At 44.3% G+C, this 22,138-nt stretch overlaps 1 protein-coding gene across 2 annotated transcripts in view; it reads left to right on the top strand.

Moving 5' to 3' along the window:
• The window catches only part of LAMB1 (laminin subunit beta 1), a 90,596-nt gene extending 70,100 nt beyond the window's left edge, over window positions 1-20,496 (top strand). For both annotated transcript variants that reach the window (XM_026701246.2, XM_087935533.1), the window contains 9 exons: window positions 1,631-1,815; window positions 3,738-3,979; window positions 10,818-11,021; window positions 12,144-12,288; window positions 12,682-12,889; window positions 15,845-15,986; window positions 18,007-18,183; window positions 18,953-19,112; window positions 20,220-20,496. In XM_026701246.2, coding sequence (XP_026557031.2) covers window positions 1,631-1,815; window positions 3,738-3,979; window positions 10,818-11,021; window positions 12,144-12,288; window positions 12,682-12,889; window positions 15,845-15,986; window positions 18,007-18,183; window positions 18,953-19,112; window positions 20,220-20,353 — 1,597 coding nt within the window. In that variant the 3' untranslated portion in view covers window positions 20,354-20,496. The remainder of the gene's footprint in view (window positions 1-1,630; window positions 1,816-3,737; window positions 3,980-10,817; window positions 11,022-12,143; window positions 12,289-12,681; window positions 12,890-15,844; window positions 15,987-18,006; window positions 18,184-18,952; window positions 19,113-20,219) is intronic.
• Window positions 20,497-22,138: the final 1,642 nt, after the last annotated feature.

Raw genomic sequence — 22,138 nt, 5'->3', positions numbered from 1 at the left:
TAGGAGAGGAGCAGGCCCAGCTGGGAAGTGGAGTTGGTGTCAAATCTGCTCAACTCCACTTGAAGTAAATTTGCTTCCCAGCCGTTTCTCTAATTTTTCTGTGGTTGCGTCTTTTTGCAGACATTCTGGAGACTTTAAAAGACTCCATTGTGCAGCATTTTCCCTCACAGAATATGCTCGTCTTGCAGCCTATGAAAAATATTCTTAACACAGACGGTTTATTATATGGAGCATGAAACAAATTAGGAATGGGCCCATGTGCCAATGTAACATACGTAATTGGCAATATTCAAGAACATTATGGCAGCTGTCTGGAATGCAGATGGTTAAATCTCATACAGTAGAAGCGTGCTATTTTTCCAAGCTGTTTTCCGCTTTGTATTAACAAAAAAAAAATAATAACCCTGAAATAAACCCCATCTATGAAGAAAGAGGGACATGGTGGCTCACTGGCTAAGATGCTGAGTTTGTTGATCCGAAAAGTCGGCAGTTCAGCGGTTCAAATCCCTAGCGCTGCATAACAAAGTGAGTTCCAGTTACTTGTCGCAGCTTCCGCCAACCTGTCATGCCCCTGGTAGAGACTGACTCTCAGGGAGAGGAGGAACAGCCAACAGGAAGTGGAAGTGTGGCTGCAGAGGTTGTGGAGGAGGCTGGGAAGAGCAGAGGCCGGCTGAGCAGTCAGAGGAGGGCCCAGGCCATCCCCTATCCATCCTAGGGCATGCAGGGAGGAGAAGATAAGGGAAAGATGTGGTCTCGAGAGGAGAGGGCCTTGATCCTCTTCATGGGCTGCAGGTGTGACAAGTGAATAAGAGTATGGATCTGCACACTGGCAAACGCTGGAAACAAATCATGTAAATATCTCTAATTTATAGTTCCTCTCTGAATTTGGCATCCTTCTCAGTGTGTGTTATCTGTGGACATCCTCCAGCCTTCATCTTGCCTGATTTGTGTTGCTTTTTTCCTTCTTCGTGTAACTGTGGGAGTTTTTTTTGTCTTCCGCCAAAGATATTCAGAGCTTGGAAGCAAATTGAAGGAATAAAAGGGGCTTCACCTGTTTTCTGTGACTTTGTTTGTTTTGTATCCCACCCTGGGTCATCACATAACTTAGCAGTTTGAAAGCACATTAAAAATGCAAGTAGAAAAATACGGACCACTTTGGTGGGAAGGGAACAGCATTCCATGCGCCTTCCATGCGCCTTCGGCATTTAGTCATGCCGGCCACATGACCACGGAGATGTCTTTGGACAGCACTGGCTCTTTGGCTTTGCAACGGAGATGAGCACCGTCCTGTAGGGCCAGAAATGACTAGCATGGATGTGCGAGGAAAACCTTTACCTTTATAAACTAGCCATTTCTATAACAACAGATCTATCTAGTCAGTAAAACCTGAAATCAGAGTGTCATTTTTTTTCCACCTCAAGTTTCATTTTTTCCCCCACCTCAAGCACAAAGTCCAGAAGCGGTTTCCAAGTGGAAAGCAAAGTAATTGTGTGTGTGTGTGTGTGTGTGTGTGTGTGTGTGTGTGTGTGTGTGGTTTTTTTTTCCCCCTTGGATCAAAGCAGACCATTTAGCCATCTCTGCTAACTCCCATCAGCTTTTTGCAATAATGGATGTTTTCTTGGGTTCGCAGGAAGCTGAAAGCAGATGTGGCCCAAAAGATAATTGAAGTAGAGGAAAAGATCTCTACTGTGGCAAACGAAAGCAGCATCGCGGAGGCTGAACTGACAGCTTTGGAGGCGGATGCCAAGAGCTTACACAATGCTGTGAAAGAACTTGCTGAACAGCTGGAGTTCATAAAAATCTCAGATGTTCGAGGTTTGTATGTTAGACCTCAAGGAATTTGGGTGGGGGTAAAATCTGGCTTTTTATAAGGAAGGAAACTGTGGGATGGAACCTCAAGCAGATGTATTTCTTGAACATTTAATAGAATCGAACCCAAACTAAAAGCTTTAGGGAGGTTATGGCTTGAAATGTGGCGAATCTATTTTAAATAATGAAAAATCACGTGGATTCAGTGGTGGGATTTAACCAGTTCGCACCACTTTGGCCGAACCGGTTTTTAAATTGCTAGCTGGTCCTGTCCCTCCCTGCCCCGCCCCTTCCAGAAGTCCCCACGCACCCCATTTTGGCTCCCTGGTAAGTGCAGGGAGGCCCACTAGGCCCAAAATGGGTGCAGGTGGGGTGCGGTGTGGCTTCCCCCACAGTCCATTTTTGCTCCTCGGGCCTGCAAGGAGGCCTACTTGGCCCAAAACAGGGCAAGGGGGGATGGCGCCCCCTGTGGCCTGTTTTTGCCCCCAGGGGGGTCAGGAAGCCGAGTGCTGCCTGTCACACACCACCTGGCCACGCCCGCCATGCCACATCCATCTAGTTGGTCATTAGGACAGAGAACCGGTTGTTAAATTATTTGAATCCCACCACTGTGTGGATTTCAGTGGGGCAAGCTTATTTGGGCCTCATTGGCCATTGGCCTTTGGTCTCTATTGTAATCACAACATAAGCCCAAGATTGATAACCAGGCTTGTCAGCTGCTCCATCGTTTCTATCCTGCTCTATGGAGTGGAGAGTTGGTCTCTGACAGAAAGCTCCTTGAAGAGACCAGAAGCATTTGAAATGTGGATTTACAGGCGGCTGTTACATATAAGCTAAGTTGACAAAATCAGAAATGAGGAGATGATAAGCCACCTGGGAAAGCCAAGGGAAATCTCTTCTGACCTAGGCTTCCCCAACAGCACGAAGCCAACTCCTCATCCCAATAAAGCCCCTTTTATTTAGTTTAAAGTGAATTCCTCTCCAGCAAAGTCCCGGCAAACATTCTTCAATGAGATTTCACTACAGACCTTTATCAGGCTTGGAGAGTTGCCAGGCCAATAGCTTCCAAATGCCGCTCTGTAGCAGACAATACTTGGCAAGAAGTCAGGAACAGATCTTCACCCTAATGAATTGAACTAATTGTCTCTTGCAAACACTACTCTCCTTTTGCTCCTCTTCATTCCCTATGGGAGGGGCCATTCACCATCCACCTGTGCCTTTACTCCCGAGTCGACCCTTGTTCCTTAACTCTTCCCTTCTCCTGGCAGCTCTGCGCATGCACACATTGGGAACAGGCTCCAGCTGTTCTTCCTCACTGATCTCCAACTCTGAAGGCAGTTGATAACTGGCCCCATCTCTGTGTCCGATGCAGAGCCCTCATCAGAGCCTTCCCCAGAATCCAGGACTGGCCCATGTTCCTCCCCAACCTCCTCACTGTCCGAGTCTGTCACCAGCTCTGCTGGTAGGCCACAACACAAGAAAATAAAAAGCAAAAGTTAGAATATTTCGGACATGTGATGCGACACCCAGAAAAATACGGCCTACTTCACTTAATCCTCCAGGGAAAGATTAAAGGTAAACAAGATCCAGGCAGAAGAAGAACATTATGGCTTTAAAATCTAAGGGACTCATTTGGACAAAACTCAGCAGCCCTTTTTCATGCGGCTGTTGATAAAAATAGGGACGATGGGGAAGCCATTGCTTCCCTTAATAACCACATCACTTGCTTAAAACTGCAGCCATTCACTTTACAACGTGGGCAAGAAAGGTTGCAAACCAAGGTAAAACTCACTTTAATAACTGACTCACTTAGCAACAGGAATTTGGGGGCTCTGTTGTGGTCATAAGTCGAGGATTACCTGTATTCACCCTGTAAGGCCAGACCCAACGTGGGACGCTGAACCGGTTTCACCTCTGATTGGTTTCAGGCGCCTTGGACAGTATCACCAAATATTTCCAGATGTCGCTGGAGGCGGAAAAGAGAGCCAACGCCTCAGTTTTGCTCCCCGGCAGCCTTGTTGAACAGTCCGCCGAAATGCGCCTGGAAGTGGAGAGCTTGATCAACGAGACGGCGGCCACCTTCCAGGCGACGCAGGAAGAGCAGTCCCGTCTCTTGGACGAACTGGCGGGCAAGTTGCAAAGCCTGGATTTGGCTGAGGTGTCAGAGAAGGTAAGGCATCCCCGCAAAGGCCGTAGCTGAGCTTGGATGAGGGCGAAGGATTTGAGACGGGGTGGAAATGAGTAGGGATCATTGCCAGGAACAACAAAAGCAATTGTGATGACCCGTGATGTGACACAAAAATAACAAAGTCACCAAAGTAGAATAAATTCCCTTTAATGCCTCCAACTTGGCCCCCAATGTCTGATTATCCCAAAAGTGCTTTCTTTTTTTTCCCCAAGAAGCAACTGGACTTGGGTTTTTTTTTCTTTGAAGACGTTTCGCTTCTCCTCCAAGAAGCTTCTTCAGTTCTGACAGGAATGGTGGGGAATGGAAGGATTTATATTCCTTGCAGACAGCTGGTCATTTGCCTTCTATTAGAGCAGTGATGGCAATGCACGCGCGACCCCACCCCACCCCTCTGCGCATGCACGCGTGACTCTCCCCATACACGCCCCACCCCCCTGCGCATACACACCCATCTCCACCACACATGTCTCCCCCCACACATGCAATCAGCTGGCTGGTGGTGGGGCGCGTGCGCATGTGCAGTGGGTCTGTTCTAGGCAACGGCTCGATGACGGCAGAAACGGCTCTGCGTGACGCTTCCTGCACACGTGCCAAAGGTTCGCCATCATGGTACTAGAGAGTCCTTGAGGCCACTTGTAGGCTTGTCTCTGAGCAGTGCAAGTGGTTGTGGAGCCTTCTTGGAACTGCTGAAAGGACTGTGTTGTAGACTGGAGATAAATCATATTATATTCCTCCCCCTCTGTTGAGAAGGGGCAGTTCAGTTTGGACATAGATGGCCTCTTGGACCCCTCTTACAAACCAGCCATCCTCTCTGTCCAAAAGGTGGACTTTGCTGTCTTCAAAAGAGGGGCCTGTGTCTATTAAATGCAGATAGACTGCTGAATCTAGTCCTGATGGGTTTGTTTTCAAACTTCACGAATGCATGGCGCAATATAGGAAAAGCAAGATACGGCGGCACTGAAAAAAGTGACTTACGATCATTTTTCACACTGATGACTGTTGCAGCAGCCCCACGATCAAAATTCAGATGCTCGGCAACTGACTCCTATTTACAACGGTGGCTGTGTTCCCGCTGTCACGGGACTGAATTTTGCGACCTTCTGAATAGAATGGAATAGAATGGAATGGAATAGAATAGAATAGAATAGAATAGAATAGAATAGAATAGAATAGAATAGAATAGAGGAATGGAATGGAATAGAATAGAATAGAATAGAATAGAATAGAATAGAATTCTTTATTGGCCAAGTGTGATAGGATACACAAGGAATTTGTCTTTGGTGCATAGACTCTCAGTGTACATAAAAGAAAAGATACATTCGTCAAGAGTCAAAAATCATCAGGTACAACATTTAATAATAGTCATAGGGTACAATTAGGCATCAAATCATGCCAGGAAACAGTCAATATATAAATTGTAAAAATACAAGTGACAAAGTTACAGTCATACAGTCAGACGTAGGAGGGGATGGGTGATAAGGAGTGATGAGTAGTTTAATACTAATAGTAGTGCAGACTTTGTAAATAGTTGGACAGTGTTGAGGGAATTATTTGTTTAGCAGAGTGATGGTGTTCGGGGAAAAAACTGTCCTTGTGTCTAGTTGTTCTGGTGTGCAGGGCTCTATAAGTGTCATTTTGAGGGTAGGAATTGAAACAGTTTATGTCCAGGATGTGAGGGGTCTGTAGATATTTTCACAGCCCTCTTTTGGACTCGTGCAGTATACAGGTCCTCGATGGAAGGCAGGTTGGTAGTAATTGTTTTTCTGCAGTCCTAATTACCCTCTGAAGTCTGTGTCTGTCTTGTTGGGTTGCAGAACCAAACCAGACAGGGAGGGTTTCTCCTAAAGTCTACCGACATTTCTACGGTTTTGAGTGTGTTCAGTTCCAGATTGTTCCGGTCACACCACGAGGCAAGTTGTACAAGCTCCCGTCTGTATGCGGATTCGTCATTTTCTCAAATGAGACCAATCACCGTTGTGTCATTGTGAGAAGCAAAGTCAAAGGGGAAACCAGATTCACTTTAGTAATTTCACCTGCCTCACCTGCAGAGATTCGCTTTAACAACCGTGGCAAGAGGAGGTCACCAAAGCAGGGCAAAACTCCCTTAAGGAATGTCTCACTTAGCAACAGAAATCTTGCGCTCGGCTGTGGTCGTACCTGTATCGATCTGAGAGCTTTCAGAATCTCTCCTAATTTTAACAGCAAGAATTGTTTTGAAAGATAAAACAGATTTTAAAAAAGCAAAGGCAGGAACTGAACCAGCAAATGTAACATAAGATCCTAGGATTATACAGAGAAACCTGATCAGACAACGGTTATCTCCTCCTGATGCCAAAATACATTCCAGAGATGCAGCATTTCAGCAGGGAAGACCTCATCCCTAAATACCACCCACCTTGTGGCAAAAAACAGGAAAATTAGTAGAAGGCCCACCCAGGATTCTTTATTTATATCTGCATTTTTTTCCAGTCTTTATCAGTGAACATCTCCAGGAGGGAGAACTTAGATGGAGCTTCCAACCACCCAAGAGAAAAACAAAGGAAAAAAAGGAGGAGAAGAAGCAGAAAGGGAGCCACAGAGTAATAAAAAAAACGAGTGTAAATGCAAAAATTGTGAGGTTTTGAAAAATGGGTGGGTTAAAAATGCCACGGAAAATGGAAACAAAGAGGCTTTTAGCTAGCAAGGGAAATAAATTACACTGTAGGTGCCTGTAAAGATTAGAACCTTACTGTAGATTTTTGCCTCTTAAATACTTGCTGAAGATTTATAATTTCTGCCCTTAAAGCTTCATCTTGCTTTAATGGAAGGAGAAGATGGTAATTCTCTTTAAAAGCCATTTGACTGACTCCTCTAATTTGGAGAAAGAGAGAGGAATTTTTTGTATTTAAAAAAGAGGGGATATTGAGACTAGTAACTTCCTACTAAAAGAAACAGGATGTGATTTGCAACTCCTTGCTTAAGACAATGTTTTGTCTAGTTTCAGTGGTGTATTTGTGTATTACCTCTGTCCAGACATTGCTTCATGGTGCTCATTGTCTCGCTTAATTTTGTTGAAAAGTTGGGAATCAAAATGGAATGTTTGTTGTCTCTCTATTTTCTCCTCGTTCAGATATAATGTGAAAAGCCCTGGGAGTGAAACACAGCTAGTTGCTCGATTTACGACCACAACTGAGGTAACTGCGGCAAGAAAAGTCGTGAATTGGGGCAAACCTCACCAAACAATTGCCTCACTTAAGGACAGAAATGTTGGGCTCAATTGTGGTCATAAGTCAAGGACTACCTGTAGTGTAATCCAGGGCCGGTGGTGGTCTTACATCAACAACTACTAAGGTATTTAGACAGCTAGGCTCCATCCATAGTTCAGAATTGTATTTTTTGCACAAATATTGGAAGAATGAGGATAATCCTACAGAGGAGAAGATCGTTAAAAAGATATTAGATTGTGTAAAGATTAGGATAGATTGACCCTAAAAATAAGGGACAAGGAAGAATCAGAATAATTCTTAAGATGGGATGTGTTTTATCAGTGGCTAGATAACAGAAGTAGAAATTAGACGATAAAAAGATCGCTACCGATACTAGGTACAAGTAAATAATTAAAGATCATGATTATATTCTATATAAGCAAACAATATACTATCATTGCTATTATTCGCAGTAGTATTATTGTTATGAATATTGGACTATATAAGTTAAACAACTCAGACAATGCAATGTTCACTAAGCATTTATGTTGATTGAAATAAAATTATTTAAAGAAAAAAGGAAGGAAGGAAGGAAGGAAGGAAGGAAGGAAGGAAGGAAGGAAGGAAGAAAGAAAGAAAGAAAGAAAGAAAGAAAGAAAGAAAGAAAGAAAGAAAGAAAGAAAGAAAGAAAGAAAGAAAGAAAGGAAGGAAGGAAGGATTTGCCTGATTGCATTTCTGTCTTTTTGAATTTTTTTTAAAAAACAATCTGAAGGACAGAAGGTAGAAGAATTTAACTTTAGTTTGGATATGGCTTGGTTTATTTGCTTTTGCTACCAATTATTAGTATTGGTGTTCTTAATATTGGACTGTATCTTAAATAACTCAGACAATGCAATGTTCACTAAGCATTTATGTTGATTGAAATAAAATTAATTAAGGAAGGAAGGAAAGAAGGAAGGAAGGAAAAAAGAAAGAAAGAAAGAAAGAAAGAAAGAAAGAAAGAAAGAAAGAAAGCCTGATTGCATTTCTGTCTTTTTGAATTTTTTTTTTAAAACAATCAGAAGGATAGTAGGTAGAAGAATTTAACTGTGGTCTGGATCTGGTTTTGTTCATTTGTTTTTGCTGCCCATTATTATTATTATTATTATTATTATTATTATTATTATTATTTGCTTCAGGGGTTAAAAAAGGATGTTCAATTTTGTTTTCTTTCTAAAGCAAACAGCTTTGTGGGGGGAAAGTATTAATTCCATCAAAAGTCAACAAATGACTCACTAGTATTCTTTTTGTTGTTGTTGTTTCAAGAGCTTTTATGGTTTTCTTTCAAAAGTTCACAAACGTGGAACAGATAGCCTACGTTGCACAGTCTCATTTTCCAGATCCTGGGGAGGCCAAATTATTTATTTAAACCTCTTTCTCCGAGGCTGTGTTGTGTTTCCACTTCCGGGCTGTCTTGATGGATTGTGAGCTGGTCCAACAGAGTTGTGTGAAGCAGTGGTTGCCAACCAGTGGGCTGGGGACCACTGGTCGTCCGTGAGAAAATTTCGGTGGTCCACAGAGAAACGTCACCCCCAAAGCAATTAATCAAGGCTGCGCGGGAACACAAGGCTGCGTTGCTCACATGGCCCCCAGGAACACAAGGCTTGTGTCACTTTCACTGCGAAAAACACGAGGTAGTGAGGGGAGGGGGGAAAGGCCAGAGGGGGGACTCACCCCATGCACCCCACACACCTGGCCTGGCCACCAGGATGCTTCTTTCCGCTTCTTTCTTCTTCTGCTTTTGGCTGCACACAAGGAAAGCAGCAAAAGTCTTTCTTTCTCTCCTCCAAACTCCGCCAGAAATGAGTCTTTGGGACCCTGCAAGGCCACCTGCTCCAAGAGGCTGTGCCAGCAAAGACTCATTTCTGGTGGAGTTTGGGGCAGAGAAAGAAAGACTTTTGCTGCTTCTGCTGCTTTCCTTGCATGAAGCCAAAAGTCTTTCTCTCTCTCTCTCCCCTTGAGAATGGAGCTGGAGACAGTGTCCTGTGATCCCAAATAAAGAATGATCGATCGGTAGGAAAACAGGGTGGGGAATTTTCCTGCAGACTTTTGGGGGGATTTTTCCAGAGTTTCTGGTCTGTGAGATTTAAAATTATGAGATTGGTGGTCCCTGAGGTCCAAAAGGTTTGAAAGCCCTTGTGTGAAGGACATACAGCTGGCTGACCTACCACAATTATTTGTTCCACTGATCACTCTAGAGCTGCAGAGATAATAAAGGATGGACATTCTGTGGTTTTTTGGGGTGGGGTGGGGGGGTGGATAAAGAATTTATCAGTTTCCTTCCCTTTATGGGTTAGGGTTAGAGTTAGGGTTGGGGTCAGGCAGGGAAGATCTGAAAGTTTCAAAAGTTGCTCCGGCCACTTGCGCTGAGGTGTTGATACAGGGGGATCCACAACTTAACAACCAGAACGGAGCCCAAACTTTCTGTCGCAAAGCGAGATGCTCATTAAGTGAGTCGGTTCTGTCGCTGAGGGAGACGGTTCATTCCATTGTACGGCCTTTCCTGCCGCGGTTGTTAAGTGAACCATTGCAGCTGTAAAGCCGTGGCCCGGTTGTTAAGTGAATCCAGCTTCCCCTTTGACCTTGCTTGTTCGAAGGTCGCAAAATTCAAGTTATATCACTTAACTAGCTTGATACCGGTGCTTCGCTATGAAACTATGTGGTCGGGCTTAGTTTTTGGGGAGGAAAATAAGGGGTGGAAAATTGTGCCTCTGCCTACCAGCATCCATTGGTATTCATCTGGCTAGAATCCTGTCAGTCTGTGAGAGAGTTGAGGGCTGTTTGGAAACTGAAAGAGTATTTGCTGTGTGAGCAAGAAGGGAGACAGCAAGGAGCCTGGGCATGGCTTAGCTCAACTGTACTGTACTAAAGGTGCTTGGAGCTCTGAAACTGAAACTGAAACTCCTCTCCTTTGCTTGTGTTTTGCATTTGAAACAGATTTCTTTTCAGGTGGGGAGTGAGAGAATTGAGCGCTGTTTGGAAACTGAAACAGTATTTGCTGTGTGAGCAAGAAGGAGACAGCAAGGGGCCTTGGCATAGCTTAGCTGAACTGCAGTTGGAACAGATTTATTTTCAGGTGGGGAGAGGGAGTGGAATTCCTTAGCATCAGAGCGTGTTAATTATAATAATATAGAAAATACTAATGCTCTGATGGTCATTTGGAAAAATCCTTTCTTAGTGAGCACCTAGAAGCCAAGAGGAACATATGGGCCAAATTTCAAGTTTGTAGGCTTTATGGTTGTGGAGATATTGTGATGATGCCTGAGTGGCATTTCGCTTTTATATAGAGAGATAAATTAAAAAATGTGATATAAAGAAGGTCTCAAAATTTGATCCCGTGACTCCGGGGGCCACTGCAACCATCATAAAGACATGTCAGTTGCATGTTAAATTTTGATCATGTGACCACAGAGGTGCTGCAACCGTCACTGAGTGTGGAAAAAAAATGGTTGCCGGTCCATTTTTTTCAGGGCCGTTGCAACTTCAAACAGTCACAAAACAAGCTACTATAAGTTGAGGAATATTTGTAGTGCTTTAAGGATTCTTCGACGTTTGGAAAGTGATAACCTTTGGTTTTTACTTCCTTTCCACTACAGATGTGCGGGACTCCCCCAGGATCTTCTTGTGCAGATTCCCCCTGTGGCGGGTTGAGCTGCCAAACTGAAGATGGGATCAAGAAATGTGGCGGTCCCGGGTGTGAAGGTCTGGTGACAGTGGCCCACAGCGCCTGGCAGAAAGCCATCGATTTTGACCGAGACATCTTGAGCGCTCTGGCAGAGGTGGAACAGCTCTCCAAAATGGTAATTATTTAAGATACAAGAGAATAACAGAGTTGGGAGGGACCTTGTAGGTCATCTAGTCCAACCCCCACCCTCCACCCAAGCAGGAGACCCTACACTGTGTCAGGATTCTGGCACTTAACCCCAATGCAATGCTGAATCTCGAGCCAAACTTCAAAAAGATTTATTGGGAATTAACATGTCCAGCACTGCCTGGGTGTAGCCGACTTTGAGGCACATCATTCATTGTCACCCTTGACCCTGGTTTTCCCCCAACCCCCTGGGTGTATCATAATTCATATTCTCCAATGGGACACATCCATAGCCAAGAGTCAACAATCATGCTCTCCAGTTTGAATTTTGCATGGCAGAAACTTCAGTCACCCAGTTACTATCTTTGAAAACATTTATGGAATGCACTTTCGGTTTGCAAGCTGCTGCACTGCTCTCCCCTCCCTTTCTGTTGGCAACTCTAAAAGACTATAGAAATATTTTATGAGTTGACACACCATTTCTGAAAGAGGGCAGTCCAGTCTCTTCTTGAGAGCCTCCAGTGATGAAGCCCCTACAACTTCCAGTGGTTGATGGCCCTGTCAGGTTGAATCTCTCCTTGATCAGTTCCCATCCATTATTACTTGACTGGCCTTTGGGTACCTTGGAAAATAGCTTGACCCCCTCCTCCTCTCTGTGGCAGCTCCACAAATATTGGAAAGCTGCTCTCCTGTCTCCCCTGGTCCTTCTCTTCGCTAGACTAGCCAAGCCCAGTTCCTGCAACCGTTCATCATATGTTTTAGTCTCCAATCCCCTAATCATCCTGATTGCTCTTCTCTGCACTCTTTCTAGAGCAAGGGTCTTCAAACTTGGGAAGTTTAAGACTTGTGGTCTTCCAACTCCCAGAATTCCTGAGCTAACATGACTGGAGGAGGAATTCTGGGAGTTGAAGTCCACAAGTCCTTCAAGCTGTCAAGTTTGAAGACTCCTGTTTGAGAGTCTCAACATCATTCGGTGGGGAATTGTCAGAAAATTCTTTTAAAAAATCTTGCTCTCAGAGCTTTAGAATCCTTTAAGTGTCGCTATTTAGTTTCAAGGAGAAACGGAATTAACTAGCTGTTGTAAACACAGAGGCCTGCTTCCCTCGTTTAGGTTTCAGAAGCAAAACAAAGAGCCGACGAAGCCAAGCAGAATGCGCAAGACGTTTTGTTGAAGACCAACGCCACCAAGGAGCAGGTAGACAGGAGCAACAAGGACCTCAGAAATCTGATTCATCAGATCAGAGATTTTTTAATGAGTAAGTATTATCTTCAGGCGGCTTAAGGAGACTAGTATGCAGTGGTGGGATTCAAATTTTTTTACTACCGGTTCTGTGGGCTTGGCTTGGTGAGCGTGGCAGGGGAAGGATACTGTAAAATCCCCATTCTCTCCCCACTCCTGGGGGAAGGTTAGCTGAGCTTAGCACAGAGCAGAAATAAACCACGCCCAGATTCCTTCCAGTCTCAGCCCACAGTTCAGCTCCCATTGGCTGACCTTGTTAACCATGTCTCTGCCAGTTCATGAATGTTCCGACAGTTTCTGTTTCTAGCTCAGGAGGTTCTTTCAGCAATTTGACATTTCAGTAGGACAAGTTAAGGAGGTTCCGTCTTCCGTCGGGTCACTCAGTGGTTTCTCTTCACCGTCCTAACAGAAGATGGGGCTGACCTGGATAGCATCGAAGCCGTAGCTAATGAAGTTCTCAACCTGGAGATGCCCAGCACACCTGAGCAGCTGCAAACCCTGGCAGATAACATCCGTGAGCGTGTCGAAAGTCTGTCAGATGTGGAGAATGTCCTTCAGCAGAGCGCAGGAGATATCGCAAGGGCGAAGGCCTTGTTGGACGAAGCTAAGAAAGCCAGGTATGGGGAAAAAATCCCTTCTTTTTTTGTAGTAGACTTTCAGAAATCTAAGATTGTCCTTCTACGGGGGGTAATTAAACTTGGAAGAGGCAGGTCTCCTTAGAGGAGACAGATGGATCGATTTTGAGACCTTCTCCAAGGAGGAAGACCCATCTATTAACCCAATAAGCCTGACTGAAATTCTTAAAAGTACCTAACTATTTGGAGTGCAGGTTGTCCTCGACTTACAACCACAATTGGGCCCAAAATTTCTGTTGCTAAGCAAGACATTTGTTAAGTGAATTTTGCTCCCATTTTACGACTCTTGTGTCAGAACATTTGGAGAGTACCTTTATGAAACAATCCAGGAGACAGAGATTTAGACATTAACAGTGGTTTAATATACAACAGGTATATGCAGACAATATACACGTGGTATAGGCAAGGCATTCGATAAAGTAGACCACAACCTTCTTCTTAGTAAGCGAGAAAAAAATGGAATAGATAGCACCACCACTAGATGGATGGGCAACTGGCTGGCAAACTGTACTCAATGAGTAGTCCTTAATGGGTCTAAGTCTACATGGAGGAAAGTAAGCAGTGGGGTGCCTCAAGGTTCCGTCTTAGGCCCAGTACTCTTCAATATCTTCATTAATGACTTAGATGAGGGAATAGAAGGGGAACTTACCAAATTTGCAGATAATACTAAACTAGCAGGAATAGCTAACGCCCAAGAAGATAGGCTCAAGATCCAGATGGATCTTGACAGACTAGAACACTGGGTCATATCTAATAAAATGAAATTCAATTTAGAGAAAACTAAAGTCCTACACTTAGGCAAGAAAAACCAAAAGTACACATACAGACTGGGTGAAACCAGGCTCAATAGCAGCAACTGTGAGGGGGATCTTGGAGTCTTAGTAGACAACCAGCTAAATATGAGCCAGCAGTGTGCAGCAGCCGCCAAAAGAGCTAATGCAATCCTAAGTTGTATTAACAGAGGGACACAGTCAAGATCAAGGGAAGTACTAATACCACTCTATAAAGCCTTAGTAAGACCACACCTAGAGTACTGCATCCAATTTTGGTCACCACATTATAAAAAAAAGATGTTGAGACTCTAGAAAAAGTTCAGAGAAGAGCAACCAAGATGATTAGGGGACTGGAGGCTAAAACATACAACGAACCATTGCAGGAACTGGGCTTGGCTAATCTAGTAAAGAGAAGGACCAGGGGAGACAGGGTAGTCTTCCAATATTTGAGGGGCTGCCACAGGGAGTACGGGGTCAAGCTATTTTCCAAAGCACCCAAAGGCCAGACAAGGAATAATGGATGGAAACTGAACAAGGAGAGATTTAACCTGGAACTAAGGAGAAACTTTCTGACAGTGAGAACAATCAACCAATGGAACAGAAGTTGCCCTCGGAAGTTGTGGGAGCACCATCAGTTGAGACTTTCAAGAAGAGATTGGACTGCCATGTGTCAGAAATGGTGTAGGGTCTCCCACTTGGGTGGGGGGTTGGACTAGATGACCTACAAGGTCCCTTCCAGTATCTGTATCAGTATCTGGTGGGCAAAATGCCTTTACAAGTAAGCTTTCTTCTTCTTAACACAAGGAGAACTTCTGCACTGAATACTGGTCGCAAGGAAAGAGAACCATGCCCTCTAATGGCTGCCTTTTATATACGCACCTCTTAAGGGGACCTTTACTCTCCAGCCTTAAAGGGAAATACCATACTCTGCTGAATCACTCTTGTTACATCAGGCAGACTTACATCAGATTTGCAGCATCTAGCAGCTACTCACTGCTGGTCAGTTCTTAAATCTTAATACCTTACCATCTTGCCACGATGGTTCAGTGAATCACTGCAGTTACAAAGTTAGTAACACCGTTGTTGAGTGAATCTGGCTTCCCCATTGACTTTGCAAAATGGGATTGCATGACCCCTGGGACACTGCAACCGTCATGAATGTGAGTCATAAATCACTTTTTTCAGTGCCGTTGTAACTTCGAACAGTCACTGAACAGACTGAACTACCTGTATGTTTGACCCAAAGGTGCTTTTTTTTCAGGAGGCAATTGGACTTTCTTGTTTTTTCTTTTCAAGACGTTTCGCTTCTCATCCCTTTAGAGGGTTGTCGAGGCCACTTTGAGGTTTATCTGTGTCCTCAGGGTCATCTGAGTAGTGCTCCTGATTCCTGTAGTCTGAAATTTTATTGCTGTCTATAGACTTTTAGCTATAGAATTTGGGACGAACCCCCTTGGAATGGGGTGGGAGCAGGAATGGATTTCCAGAGGAAAAATTGCAAGCTGCAAGAACCATTTGCACTAGTCAGATGACCCTGAGGTCACAGACAAACCTCCAAGTGACCTCAACGACCCTCTAAAAAGAATGCAAATGACCAGCTGTCTGTAAGGAATATAAATCCTCCCATTGCCCACCATCCTGTCAGAGTTGAAGAAGCTTCTTGAATGAGAAGTGAAACGACTTAAAAAGAAAAAAGCAAGAAAGTCCAGTTGCCTCTTGAAAAAGCACTTTTTGGGACATGAACCAGTTCTAAGCAGGGATTAACCATTAGTTGAGAAGATTTCAGTGCATAGGCTTTTAGTAATAAAACAAAAAGCACCTTTGGGACAACCATGACCTGGATGACGGAGAATCTCTACAGACTATCTGTATGTTTATATATTTTTTTGTCCTTACTGCTGCTGTTAAAGGGTAGTAGGCAAACCCCTTGAAAGACTAACTGGGAATGTGGATTGGGATGGTTTACTCTTTATCTATTCCGGAGCCAATATTCTCCGAGGCTTGAGGAGTCCGGGGGAATGTTCTTGCAGCATCGAAGCTGATTGTGAAACTATTGCTAGAAAATAAAAACAAAGAGCAGATTGAAGCAGAGAGACGTGTTCTCTGAAGTAGGAAGCAATCCTGTGTTTTGAAAGACTCTTTAACGATGGTGATGTCCCTTGGTCAGTAAAAGCGCAACGGATGTGAAAGTCACGGCGGATATGGTCCGACAGGCTCTAGAAGAAGCTGGAAGAGCCCAGACCACAGCTGAAGATGCCATCAAACTAGCAGAGAAGGATATCGAAGGAACACAAGGCTTGCTTGCCTCTGTAAGTTGAGATTTTTCCTACCGCGTTTTCCCAAAAATAAGACCCTGTCTTATATTTTTTGCCACCAAAAAAGGCACCGGGGGGGGGGGGGTCATCCACTGACTGACCTCACTTGCACCTGTCGCCCCCGGACTCCTTTTCACTGTCAGGAACTGCTTCTTCTGCCACCAGTGGCAAGGCTTTCCTGAAGGCCTCTGCAGCCAATAACAGAGCTCAGGATCGATCCGGAGTTTTGTTATCAGTTACAGAGGCCTTCAGGAAAGCCTTGCCAGCTTTGCCAGTTGCAGAAGAAATGGGCCGGTGAGGCAGGTGTTGAGGTGTGTGAGGCCTGGCTACAACTGTCCAAAGGTAAGTAGTAGGGCAGCTCTACCCCTCCCATCCTCACCCTAGCTTAATTTCTACCTGTGCACTCTGGAGCAGGCGGGATCTTAATTAGGACTTATTTTGCAGGGAAAGGCTTATATTAGGCACATATGTAAAAAAAAAACAAGCTAGGACTTACTTTCAGGGTAGGTCCTATTTTAGGGGAAGCAGAGTAAATTATTTGGAAACAGAGGGCTAAGGTCATTGGTATTACCGAGTTGCCAGGGAGGGAAAAATGCAGTTCACGTATTTCGTTTTGCTCACTTCTAACTTGTGCACAAACCCTACATGTGCTATGAGATCTAAATAAGACAGGTGATTTCTGCAGGTAGAACAGGTTTGGGAACTCTCATTATAGCAAAAATAAATGTCACCGTGGATTTCAAATATTGGCGGATAACATTTCCCCTTTGCAAAATGGTTTGTGGTGCACACTGAACATTACGATGAGCTAATCCCAACATACGCTTCATCAAGGAAAATCCCAGTTCAGATTAAAATGGGGAAACTGGAGGGCGGGGGGAATCACTAAAGAGGTAGGTGGTTGATGATTCTGACTTTGGATAATAGGAATAAGGAATAACAGAGTTGGAAGGGACCTTGGAGGTCTTCTAGTCCAACCCCCTGTTCTGGCAAGAAACACTATACCATTTCAGACAAATAGCTGTCCAGTCTTTTCTTAAAACCTCCAGTGATGAAGCACCTGGAGGCAAAATAATCCACTGGTTAATTGTCCTCACTGTTAAATTTCTCCTTAATTCTAGTTGCTTCTCTCTTTGGTTAGTTTCAATCCATTGCTTCTTGTCCTGCCCTCAGGTGCTTTGGAGAATAATTTGACTCCCTCTTCTTGGTGGCAGCCCCTCAAATATTGGAAGACAGATATCTCACCCCTTGTCCTTCTTTCCATTAAACTAGACATATCCTATTCCTGCAGTCATTTTTGATATGTTTTAGCCTTTCATTTATTTATTCATTCATTTATTCTAATGTTATTGGATAAAAATACCTTTACCTTGTTCCATGTTTCACAAAATTAATCTTGGTGGCAGCCCCTGAGATATTGGAGCAAGTCTAGTCAAAATCTGGAATAGATTAACCCCAAAACCGTGAAGTTGGACTAGAATCAAACATCCCTTGCTATTATCTTAATGTTTGAGTACCCTTCAGCTCAGTGGTGGTATGCTACTGGCTGAACCGGTAGTAAAAGAAAGAGCATCCAACGATCAGCTGAGAGGAGGAAAAAAGGATCAGCTGAGAGGAAAAAGAAGAGAAAAACACAGGATTGGCCCTCTCCACCTGCCCCTGTGCTTTTCTCTTCTTTATCCTCTCAGCTGATTGGCGCTGCAGGACTCAGCTAGTGTGTGGAAAGCTATACGCGCATGCGCACACAATCACCAAACCGGTAGTGGAACAAGTAGGATCCCACTGTTGCTTCAGCTCCTCAACTTTTAAAATATAGTGTGTGAGCCTTTAGCCCCTGGTGTGTTGACTTGCTGTCTCAGTGGCACATAAGCCAAAGAAGAAAAAGAGTATCGCTATATAGGCAGAAGTTATATTCTGGAAAACCGGCTGCGATAATCTTGAAAACGTAACATTTTGAGAAGAAATTCGTGTGTTGTTTTTTTTTTCCCCTCTCCCTTCATCCCTTCGGGGCTAGATTGCATCGGAGGCCGGCTCAGTGGAAGACCGTTTGGGGAACGCGACCCTGCGCATTGCAGAACTAGAGAAGGACGTGGAAACGCTTAGACAGAAGGCTGCTACCAACACAGAGGATATCAAAGCCGCTGAAGAAAATATCGCCATGGTTGATCGAACGACCGCCGACGTTCAAAAAGTAAGCATTGATATCTCACTGGGGGGTTTGACAGGGAACCTAGGGTGCTGTTAATGTCAGCCTTGGAAGCAGGGGTGGGATTCAAAAATCCCAGCAACCGGTTCGCTGCCCAGTTGCTGGGTGGGCATGGCCATGGTGGGCGTGGCCTACCGGAACTTCCGGGAAGGCTGTTTTTCACTTTCCCATGGGTCCAGAGGCATCCCTCGAGCCTCTGGGAGGGCAAAAACGGCCTTCCCCAGGCTCTGAAGGCCCTCTGGTAGCTGGAAACAGGCCCGTTCCTGGATTTCTCAGGCTTCCTTTTGTGCCACGCCCCGGGCCATCACAAGCCCCTTGGGGTGGGTTTCGCGATAACGATGGCACAATGCCTCTTCTGTCATTTTGATGAGGGCAGCACAATCCTACGGATGCCCATGATGCCAAAGTGGACAAGTTCATAAGAAGGAAACTGGCATGCTCTTCTTAAAATCGATAGCTGAAGGTGGCCAGAATTATCCTGTATTAAGATGGGCAGACAATACATTTTTAAAATGTCTGTTGTTAACTATTAATAGTCCTTAAACGACCTGTCATACGTCAAAGACTACCTGTATTTAAAGGCAATGATGTTAAGCAAAAGGCTGGAATATCTCAGTCGTTTGGGGTAATATAATCACTTTCTTACATCTCTTTCTCTGTCTCTTTCCTTCTCTTTTTCTTTTTCTCTTTCTCTTTTTTCTTTCTCTCACCCTTTTTCTTTTTTCTTTCTATTTTCCCCTCTCTCTCATTATAGATACTAGATGACAGTGTGAATGAGAAATACAAAACAGTAGAAAACCTAATTGCCAAGAAAACAGGGGAGTCTGCAAATGCCAGGAAGAAAGCAGAAGCGCTGCAAAATGAAGCAAAAATTTTGCTAGAGCAAGCGAACAGAAAACTTCAGCTTCTCAAAGGTATGCATTGGATGGGAAGGTGTTGCCATTTTCTTGTTTTCTTCTTCTTTTTTTTTTAAAGAAGACTGTTTTCAATTATAGGAGAGTCCTTTTTTTCCCCTGCCCTCTGGCATTTTAAGTGATGAAAAACATCCATTATCAAAGGGATCTGGGGAGGGGTGTTTCCCTCTCTCTTTAATGAAGCCAAAGCATTGAGAGAAAGATTTGATTTGCTTGCTTGAAAGAGCCATGGTGGCACAGTGGTTAGAAAGTGGTATTTGGAGTTCGATCTTGATGGGGCTCAAGGTTGACTCAGCCTTTCATCCTTCCAAGGTCAGTAAAATGAGGACCCAGATTGTAGGCTGACTCTGTAAACCGCTTAGAGAAGGCTGTAAAAACCTGTGAAGTGGTATATAACTCTAAGCCCTATTGCTATCTCTGCCGTGATGGCTCAGTGGTTAGAATGTAGCATTGAAGGCTGACTCTGCCCACAGCCTGGAGTTCAATCTTGATGGGGCTCAAGGTTGACTCAGTTTTCGAATTGTTGACATTATGCGGAGTCTGTAAACCGCCCAGAGAGGGCTGTGAAACACTATGAACCAATAGGATAAATCGAAGTGCTATTGCTATCTAAGACGTAGTGGTGCAGTGGTTAGAGTGCAGTATTCCAGGCTAATTCTGCCAGGAGTTCGATCCTGACCGGCTCAAGGTTGACGCAGCCTTGTCCTTCCGAGGTCCATCAAACAAGGACTCAGATTGTTGGGGACAATATACTAAATCTATAAACCGCTTAGAAAGGGCTGTAAAGTACTATGAAGCGGTATATAAGTCTAAATGCTATTGCTATCTAAGCTGTGGTGGTGCAATTGTTAGACTGCAGTATTGCAGGCTGAATCTGCCTACAACCAATTTGATCCTGACCAGCTGAAGGTTGACTCAGCCTTCTGTCCTTCCGAGAGGGGTCAAACAAGGACTCCGATTGTTGGGAGCAACAGGCTGGCTCTCTAAACTGCTTAGAGAGGGCTGTAAAGCAATATATCAGCCTGCTACTGCTATTGCTATGAATTTCTCAAATTATCCCATGCGTGTCGTGGCTAAAATGCTCCCGTGCTCTCTTTCTTCTTGCAGAACTGGAAGACACATACGAAAAAAATCAAAAAATCCTGGAAGACAAAGCTCAGCAAGTCGTCGAACTGGAAGAAACAGTCAGAGGCCTCTTGCAAGCCATTAGTCAAAAAGTTGCAATTTATAGCACCTGCTAGAAGTCAGAAAAAAAACAACGAAAGAACACAAAACAAAATATATTTCTTTTGAAAATTGGTCTAATGGAACCTGTCGTAATCTGACCAGATACCAGCATATTTTTTCTCGTTTTGTAAAATAAAACTACTACTTTGTAACCAAGGATATGCCTCTTTTAACCCTAGTTAGCCTCACTCCAATGTTACTTTTATTATCCAAAAGCACAATGAACCCTTTTCACATTCTGCTAATAAAATCCGAGTATCAAAACACGGGGTTTTTAACCACTTAATTTTGACTCGAGGATGCCCAATCTTTCGATTAAAAAAATAATCCAGCGCATAAAACAAACCGTCTTGTTCCAAAACTTTTTGGAGATGTTTTTAAGTTTGTGGAGTACTTGACTGTGCTTCAAGATTTCTTGACTAATTGGGTTAAAGACTGGGAGTTTTTCCAGTAACCGCACAACCTGCCGGGAAAGATTTTTAAAAGCTACAACTGATTAAATTAGCAAGAGGGATTTTGCTCTCCGGCTTAGTGCCAGCAAGTGCTAGAAAAACAGTGGCAGTTCAGGATTTGTGACGAAAGTGAGTGAGGAGGAGAGTAGGAAGAAGCAGCAAATTTTGGGAGAGACTATCGCCAGGGGAATGCGTCAAGGTAAATTTTAGATCAGTCAAGATAAAACTTTAGATCAGAGGTGTTCAACCTTGATTGATTTTAAACCCTTGATTTTTAAAAAAAGTCATTATTCTTAAATATATTGGTTTAGAACTGTGATGGCGATCCTATAGCACGCGTGCCACAAGTGGCACACAGAGCCATTTGTGCAGGCACGCGAGCCCCAACCAAATTTACCTGCATTGCGCATGCGTGCGCCTCCCAGCTGATTTTTGGCCTGTTTGAGGCTGTTTTTGCCCTCCCGGAGGCTTGAGGGAAGCTTCTGCAGCCTTGGGAGGCTGAAAAACGAGTCTTCCGGAAATACCAGAAGTGCTGAAACAGGCCCGTTTTTCGGCCTCCCGAGGCTGCAGAGGCTTCCCTCAAGCCCCCGGGAGGGAGAAAAAGGTCTCAAATGGGCCAAAAATCAGCTGGGAGGTGCACACATGCACAGCGCAGACAAGGCACAGGGGTGTTGCGTGCACATGCGTGGGGGGGCAGGGCACATTGCATTGTGGGTGCCAGCACATGCGTGCATGGGCTTTCGGCACACCACAACAAAAAGGTTCGCCATCACTGGTTTAGAACATAGAATAGTAAGGGATCTTGGAGGCCTTCTAGTCCAACCCCCTGCTCGAGCTGGACGAGACAGAAGACCTCCAAAGACTTTCAACTCTATGTTCTAAACCAATGTATTTAAAAATAATGAGTATACTTTGAGATAATTGGTTGTCCAGTCTCTTTTTAAAAGCCTCCAGTGATGGAGCACCTACAACTTCTAAGGGCAAGCCATTCCACTGATTAATTGTCCTCGCCGTTAGGAAGTTTCTCCTAAACTCCAGGTTGCTTCTCTGCTTGATTAGATTCCATCCATCATTTCTTGTCTTGCCTTCTGGTGCTTTGGAAAATAGTTTGCGCTCCCTCATCTCTGATATCTTCAAATATTGGAAGACTGCTATCGTATCTGCCCCAGTCGTTCTTTTCATGAGACTAGGTTCGTGATGGCAAACCTATGGCACATGTGCCACAGGTGGCACGCAGAGCCATTTGTGCTGGCACGCGAGTTGCAGGCAAACTTACCTCACTGCGCATGTGCGTGCCTCACAGTTGATTTTCAGCCGGTTTGAGGCCTTTTTCGGCTTCCCAAAGGC

The sequence above is a fragment of the Pseudonaja textilis genome, chromosome 5, assembly GCF_049901715.1.
Source record: "Pseudonaja textilis isolate UNSWEBS1 chromosome 5, rPseTex1.2, whole genome shotgun sequence".
Classification (NCBI taxonomy): Eukaryota; Metazoa; Chordata; class Lepidosauria; order Squamata; family Elapidae; genus Pseudonaja; species Pseudonaja textilis.
The sequence above is the reverse complement of the archived record's forward strand: the minus strand, read 5'-3'. Positions and strand labels throughout refer to the sequence as shown.